Raw genomic sequence first — 8,495 nt, forward strand, 5'->3', positions numbered from 1 at the left:
TCTAATTATTTATTTATTTACTTATTATGTATACAATATTCTGTCTGTGTGTATGCCTGCAGACCATAAGAGGGCACCAGACCTCATTACAGATGGTTGTGAGCCACCATGTGGTTGCCCGGAATTGAACTCAGGACCTTTGGAAGAACAGGCAATGCTCTTAACCACTGAGCCATCTCTCCAGCGCCTCCTTTCTCTATTTCTGTATATCTTTTCTTTCCTTTTTATTTCATGTCTGGCTGTGTGGTTGGGTGGCTGGACCCTTCTTTTCCCGCTCCTTGATTTTCTCATCTCTAGATTTCTCCTCCTATTTATTCTCTCTGCCTGCCAGCCCCACCTATCCTTTCTCCTGCCTAGCTATTGGCCATTCAGCTCTTTATTAGACCAGACAGGTTTTTAGACAGGCAAAGTAACTCAGCTTCACAGAGTTAAACAAATGCAACATAAAAGAATGCAACACATCTTTGCATCATTAAACAAATGTTCCACAGCATAAACAAATATAATACTTCCTAAAATAATATTCTACAACGGTGACCTAGTCAGGAATAGGCTGGCTGTTTCTGTGTTTGTGCACACGAGTAAAGGTGGCGGCCACTGCTCTGTACAAACAGTCCCTGCTTAGCAACTCATGGTGGGCCGTGTTTATTCCCAAGCGTCTACCAACCAGGCACGGTTGCTCCCTGCAGCTCAGGACTTACTTCTGGAAAATCCACAGGCATTCATCTCTCTCTCCCCTCTGCTCTTCTTTTAGATTTCGCATTATATGTCTAAGGAACTTCCTCTTTCCTCTTTTCTACTCTCTTACTCCCCTCCTGATGCATCATGGGTAATTTCTACACGTGGCTCTTGCAGTGGTTTCTCTCTTCCTCTGTCTAACCTGCTACTGAATCACCCAGTATGGTTTCCACCCTGCTTTCTCATATCCAGAAGTTTCGTTTGGCTCATTTCAAATCTCTCATTTTTTATTTTTATTTTTCCAAGCGTCTTGCTCATCTGTTAGTTTTCTTCTGTCCTTTTTCTTCTCAGACAGAATCTCTATATGAAACCCAGGCTGACCTGGACCTCGTGGTCCTCCTGCTTTGGGGCCTCCTGGATGCTGGGGTCAAAGGGCTCTGTACTGCCACCCCTCTGGCTTTTTTCTACATGGTTTGTTTGTTTGTTTTGTTTTGTTTTGTTTTTGAGACAGTATCTCACTATGTAGTTCTGGTTGAACTGGAACTGGATTTGTAGATGATGCTGACCTCGATCTCATGAAGATGTGTGTGCCTCTGCCTCCCAAGTGCTGGGGTTAAAGGCGTGCACCACCACATCTCTGGCCCTTTACTATTTACTTTCAGTCTTTAAGCCTGTGCCTTCGATAACTGTAATGTGCTGTTCTTCTAGGCATGAGGCCTGAGCTTGCTTCTTTCTGCCTCAGCCTCCTAAGGGCTGGGTTGCCGGCCTGTGCCCTCACACCCTCCAATACCTCCTTTGACTTTCTATTCCTTTCTTGTTTCTTCACCTCTTGGGGGCTCAGCTCAGCACTTTAAGGAGTATCTGCTGCAACTTCATTAGCATTTATGGGGTGTTTGTGATGGGGGAATTTACACAGCAAGTTAGCAGGGAGGCTAATTAGTTTACACATTTGCCACTCTAGAAAGATGCTAATACCCACCTGTTTCTGCCCACCCCCTCACGTTCTGGCTCTCTGGCTCTCTTTAAGGCAGGAGCTCATCTGTAGCCCAGGCTGGCCTGCAATGTGGCAATTCTTCTCCCTGAGTTCAAGTGTGAGCTACCACACCCACTATTTATTTCTTTAGTTTTGCTATTTCATTCTGGCAGCAAGGAGACGTAAACTTAGGGCCTCGTACATGCTGTATGAATTCTCTACCACTGAAATATATACAGCCCCTTCCCCTTGCATATATTTTATTTTTACTTATTTACACACACACACACACACACACACACACACACACACACATCTTTGAGACAGGATCTTACCATGTAGCCATGATTAGCGTGGACCACATGTAGATCAGACTGGCCTCAAACTCAGAGCTCTACCTGCCTCTGCCTCTCGAAGGCTGGGATTAAAGGTGTGCGCCACTATACCTAGCTTCCTCCCCATTTTAAAGAAGATGGGGTCTTACTCTGTTGTACAGATTGGTCTTGAACTTCTGGCCCCACATATTCCTCTTGCTTCAGCCTTCTTTCTGCCCGAGTAGCTGTGACAGCACAAGGCAGAAGCTTTGCGACTCTTTACTGTTTCTGGAACGGTTGACATGGCTGTTGACCGAGAGCAATGCTCATCCCTTGCCCGAGCAGCCCTGCGTTGCCAGTTTTGGATGCTAGAAGGACTGAGACCTGGCACAACCCATATCTCTCAATGTCCTTGGAACACGAGAACGTGTCCATGGACCTCCTAAGCCTTGACCCCCACCTCAGAAGCATCTCCAGCGACTGGTGGCTCCCCTTAAGCCTAGAGAAAACGATTCTACCTTGAACATGGCTGTAACTTTTCCTTTCTTTTGAAGGACTATGCCATGAACCAAAATAAGCCCTTCCTCCTGTAAGCCTCCACTTTTCAGGTATTTGGGTCACAACAGAGACTAATACCGCACTCAGCCATAGTCTCATCTGGAAAATGTCCCAGGAACCCTGAACTTTCAGGCTGTTAGGAAAGTTCTCTGGGAGACTGTCTGGACACAGCTATCTATCAACAGGTAACTATCAATCCCTTCCCTGCTTTGTAGATTTAGTGCCTAATAAATGTTTATCCAGGAAAATGAAAGCGGGGATCACACTGGTGGCCGTTTCTCAGGAAATCTGAACCGCTGCCGAGTTTTACACAGCCTTGCAATGCAAGGCAGTTTCTCCAGCAGGCGCTTCTAAAAGCTGGCTTCTGGGACCTGGTCACTGCAAGTGGCTGCTGGGTCCTCCTCTTCTGTGAAGTGTGTCCCCCAAAGCCACAAGGTGGAGCTGTGCTGACCACAGCACCGAGGGTGTCTCTAAGTAGGGCAGGACCTCAGGAGCCCGCAGGGAAGGTACACCATACAAGGCCAAGCACCACCCTCATGGGACCGTAGGAAGAGTACGGATGTGCGTGTTAGCAAGGGGAGGGCCTCCTGGGCCTCCTGGACCGATACTCTGCGGCAGAATCTTTAAATTAAATTGAAAACAGAGATAGTAGTCTCTGTAGGGCGGGGTGGGGGGAAGGAGGAGAAGGGAGGAGGAGAGGAGAGCGGGGGGGGGGGGCTGAGTAAGAGCAGAGATTGAAGAGGAGGAGAAGAAGAGAAAGGGGAGAGATGCTGCCAGGTAGGAAGGGAGGCTGCTGGATGGCTGGGCCCTCTGGTTCTGGGCTCCGCGCACGCGCGCACACACACATTTGCCTCTCCTGCTCCTTGGCAAACTGGAGAGGGGGCAGTATTCTCCTTCTGAGTTCTGCAGAGGTCAGGCAGAGCTGATTAACTCCACACTGTGGTGGCTCTCCGTGTCTGCAATTAGCACATGACAGGTTCACGAAGCTCATCAGCTAACAGCCACGAGATTGCAGCATGTAAAACTAACCAGACTTGTGGCTTAATTGAGTCTTCGGGTCCCCAGGCGTGCACCGAAAGTCGCAGCGGTAATTATCTGAAGAACTCCCCACTGGGGTTCTCCAGTACAGCTCAGTTCAAGCTGATAAAGATCTTTCCTACATGGCATTTCCACAGCAGCCTCCAGCCTGACCTTTCTAAAGAGTAAAGGCAGAGACTCTGAGATTCAGCTGGCTGATTAAGTCTGAACAGAGCGCTTAGGCCTAAGCGACCACACATGCTGGGTTGAAATGGAAGGCCTTGTTCTCTGTGGAGCTGGCATCTCCGTGTCCCCACGTGTCCCCTTTTAGTTTTTTTTGCCTTGACGAAGAGGAAGCTAATAGCTAAATTCATAGCTTAATTACAGCACAGGCTAAGAATAGAGAAACACAGTGTGTCCTGCTCTTTTTTTTTTTTTCCTTCCAACTTGATAAAAGCTGAAGTCATTGGAAAAAAAAAAAAAACTTCAGTTGAGAAAACATGCTTGGCCTGCAGGCAAATCTGTGGGGCAACGTTTGGATGGACGATTGGTGTGGAAGGGCTCAGCCCATTGTGGTGTTACCGCTCCTGGGCTCTATAAGAAAGCAGGTTGAGCAAGCCATGCTGAGCAAGCCAGGAAGTAGCACCCCTCCATGGCCTCTGCATCAGTTCCTGACTCCAGGTTCCTGCCTTGCTTGGGTTCCTCCTGCCTTGGCTTCTCTCAGAGATGGATATGCTATAAAGTGTAAGGTAAAGTAAACCCTCCCCATCCCCCGGAAGTTGCTTTTGGTATGGTAACTATCACAGCTACAGAAGTGTTGAGACACAGGGTAATAATGACCTTAGCCTAAGCTCCTGCATGGCTACTGCTTCCTGGCCAGCCACGTACCTAACTTCTTTAGAGATGCATTTCCACTTCATCATGTGGCTAGTCCCGTGAAGCAAGCATCCCTGGACCTTTTTCTCCGGAGACTAAATGTGGAATTTGCTTACTCAGCTGCAAACAGCACAGTTAGATTTGGATGCAGGCTTGGCTATGAGCACTTCTGGATCCAGGCTCTCTTGCATGGAAACTTCCAGATGACTTTATATCTCCCATACCACCCCACCCTTCTCTTTGTGGTATTGGAGATTGAACTCGGGACCTTGTGCATGCTAGGCACACCCTAGCTCTGCTACACACATTGATGTATATTTTCTGGCCTTCCCTGCACCAGAGCCAAGATGGGGATAGAAGTGTCTACCTTTTAGTGCTGCTGGTTTTACTCAGTGAGAGAAAACAGGCAAAGCCTTTCTTACACAAAGGGCCTGTCACATTGTCCGTAGTCAGCAAGAGGCAACTGTTAAAACTCAGAATAACAATGATAGGCAGTGGCATCATTTGACCAATCAGCCTAAAGTTTGGGGCACTGAAGTGACGTGCCCAAGGTCACCCAGACAGAAACCAGCAGAGTCTGGACTTGAATTCAGGTCTCTAAACTCTACGATCAATGCTGCTTTGCTCCCATGACTCTCCCTGTTGTTCTGCATCTTGAAGAGACTTGGAAGAGTGACAGAATGAGTCTGTAGATGGGGAAGGATGGGGAGCCAGGTGGGGTGGGCAGAAAGGAGGGACCCCAGAGTCCAGCAGAAGCAGGCTTTTTAATTGCTAGCAAATATGCCCCAGGAGTGCTGGCTCAGCCCCGACTGTGTGGCCAGGGTCACTGGGCAGAGACAATATGCAGCGCCCTTAATTAATTCCCTTCCAGTCCCTCTAGAACGAAGAGGAGAATAAATGCATAAATAAGCTGAAGCAGAAATTGATTTTTTGGTTCTTAGGGCTTTTTTTCCTGGCGGAGCCAGCCAGAATGAATCAGTCTCAATTGAACTCTCCCTCCAACTGTCCAATTTTAAAACCCTTTCAAAGCAAATACCGAGAGAAAAAAAAATAAAGGGATGGTCCATTACCATCCGGGGCCCAGAGTCTCTTAGCGAGCACTCCAGCGGAGGCTCTGCTTGGCAGCAGGCACCATCACCTTTACCTCTGCCACCAGCTGGCATCATTCCCAAAGCAAATTGATGCCGTTGGCCGGGAAACAGACCACTGCGGTGGTGGGGGTGCTGTTTATCTCCACTAATTCTAGCATTGCTCATTTCCTGCTCACTTGGCAGGTGTGCTTCCTGTCTGGGTTTGGAGAGGGCAATGGGGGTGCAGTATAAACACATGCAGAAATGACCTAAATCTAGCTAGCTGCTGGCAGCAAGGCCATTGACTTCACAGCCAGAACACAGCCTGTGTCAGATCAATTAAACCATAGGCAGCCATTAGCTCTTGAGCGTATCTATGTTGTACCCCTCTGAATGTAAGGGTGCTTTGTTACGCAGTGCTACTGTGACCAAAGCTGACCAATACACCCCTCTTGACTCTTTAGAGTGTGTGGGTTTTTTGTTTATTTATTTATTGTGTATACAACATTCTGCCTCCATGTATGCCCACACGCCAGAAGAGGGCACCAGATCTCATTACAGATGGTTGTGAGCCACCATGTGGTTGCTGGGAATTGAACTCACGACCTCTCAGAAAAGCAGCTAGTGCTCTTAACCACTGAGCCATCTCTCCAGCCCCTAGAGTGTGTGTTTTTATGTAGAAGATTTCATCACTTGAGAAGTTTCTCCTAAGAGAGATAAGCAGTGCAGTGATCACTGTATAAAGTAGCCACACAGAACACAGCAGTGGGAAACTGTTGAGATTCAAAAAAGTCATGGGAGGTGGCAGAGAGCTGAGGAAAAGGAGACACTGTGGCTGTCTAGGGATTCATCCAGTAGTCCAGAGTATCACAGGTGAGTTACCTGAGGTAGGTGGATTGACTTGCTATATATCTATCCATATCATATCATCCATCCATCCATCCATCCATCCATTCATCCATCCATCCATCCATCTGTGGTACCCAAGAGGGGGAAGAATGTGTATAGAAAGAAATGTCCAACATCCTCCACCTTTACATCACCCCCACTTCCTTGTTGGTTTTTGCCTGACCTCAGCTTGGATTTTCCTGGTGAGCATAGCCCAGAGCCGGTTGCCAGGCCCTTGTGTATGGTGGTTGCAGGTAAACAGAGCTACTTGAAATAGGACCACAGTGTCTTCCCATTGTTACACTGACTAGATACAAGCAGGGGAAGAAGGCTGCTATAAGCTAAAGGAGGTGGGAGAAGGGGTCCAGGTGTGGACCTTCTGTGGCCAGCGCGAAGGGTGGTAGGTATACCCTCATTGTCTTGTAACCGGGAAAATAGGACCAGCTGCTAGTCCGATGGTGGGGAGACATTTGGTCCACAAAGAGCAAGAATGGACCGACCACACTCCTGAGCTCCGGGACTTTTCCAGGGTGCTTTGGTAATGCCAGCGCTGAAACGAATTCTGGCCTTTCCAGGTCTAGCTGATGACAGACACGCCATCTTTCTTTGCTCTCGCTGGCTGGGGAGCAACTGTGTCACGTTCTCGGGCTGACCAAGGAGCGGGGCAGCTCTGTATGAGTAGAAACTGATGATAAAGGCTCCCCAAGACATCCTTGCACTGTCTGGGTTAAAGATTGGTCAGAACACTGTATGGACACCCCTACTTGCTCCTCAGAACAAGGGGTAGGACCCTCAATTCTGTAACTGGGGGAAAGGAAGCTCAGGATGGTGCTCAGGTCTTGGCAACAGTGGCTGCCCCTCCAGCTCTTCATAGCCTATCTGCCCTGTGTGTGCGGGAGCTCTCTTTCAGATCTTTCTTTGGTCTTCAGTGTCTTGCATCTGTATGTGCTACCAGGAGATAGGGGGGCAGGGAAGCCTGTGTCCCAGCAAGAGTGGCAGAAAGCTTTGCAGCTCACTCCCCAGACAGCTGCCTCCCCCACAGCTTCTGCAGATGGGTCTGAGCAGAGCTGGCATCGTGTCTGGCAGCTCTCCCCCACCAGTGGCAGACCCCCTCCACCTGGCATCTCTCCCCCCTCCACCTGGCAGCCCCCTCAGACCTTTGGTTGTTTTAGCACAGAGAGGTTGACACAGGGGCCTTACACACTCTCCAGGATATCTACGGTAGGTTGAATGTGGCCTAGAAGATTTGCTCAGCTAGAATTTGTGAAGAAGGTCTTTCTGGGAAAAGGGTCTACACAGATGTAATTAATGATCTTGTGATTGACCCAGGTCAGAATGGGCCCTTAAGTCAATGGCCCTGTTCTTAGAAAAAGAGGAACAGGAAGTGGTGGTGTGTAGAATGGATACAGAGATTTGAATAAAGAATCTACAATGCAAGGATCACCAAGGGATGCCAGGAACCACCAAAGATGGCCAAGAGCAGCTAAGGGATGCCAAGGGCCACCGAGGGATACCAAGGGCCACAGAGGTCCTCCAAGGACTGCCAAGGGTCATTAAGAGGGGGGCAGGGACCAACAAGGGATGCCACAGACTTCAGTGAACTGATAACAACAGCCAAGGACCACTAAGGACAGCCAGAGACTGCCAAGGGATGCCAAGCCACTAGAAGCTGGAAGAGATAATGGAGGCTCCTTTCTCCTGGGCTCATGGCAAGCATGGTCCTGCAGACCCCTTGACTTTGCGCTTCTCACTGTCACTCCCACTCAAGAACATGCATCAGAGCACCAGGATCACTGTCGTCATGATGGGGTGGTCTGCCACCCATGTCCTCTATGTACAGAGCTAACCCTCTTTCCATATAAAGACTATTCATTTTAACTGTTATTTTAAGGACTGGGAATATACTGCGCAAAACTCACAACTCCAGGCCCAGAACCAGGGTCCTGGGGGCCGACTTGAGAAGGGTGTTTGTTTGTGACAATGAAGGGACTTACCTTGTTCCTGAGCCATTTCTTGCAGACAGAAGTAGATGACTCTGGCTCCCAGGCTGAACCCAACCAAGGTGACAGGTCTCCGGCCCTGAGGGGAAACAGGACACAGATGTCTCGAGACGTTACAGCA

At 48.8% G+C, this 8,495-nt stretch overlaps 1 protein-coding gene across 1 annotated transcript in view; it reads right to left on the bottom strand.

Annotated features, from left to right (window-relative positions):
* Nucleotides 1–8,495, bottom strand: part of Tmco4 (transmembrane and coiled-coil domains 4) — a 67,856-nt gene that overhangs the window by 11,690 nt on the left and 47,671 nt on the right. The window contains exon 13 of the mRNA XM_005352953.3: nucleotides 8,369–8,453. Coding sequence (XP_005353010.1) covers nucleotides 8,369–8,453 — 85 coding nt within the window. The remainder of the gene's footprint in view (nucleotides 1–8,368; nucleotides 8,454–8,495) is intronic.

This window comes from Microtus ochrogaster, chromosome 10 (genome assembly GCF_000317375.1).
Source record: "Microtus ochrogaster isolate Prairie Vole_2 chromosome 10, MicOch1.0, whole genome shotgun sequence".
Lineage (NCBI taxonomy): Eukaryota > Metazoa > Chordata > Mammalia > Rodentia > Cricetidae > Microtus > Microtus ochrogaster.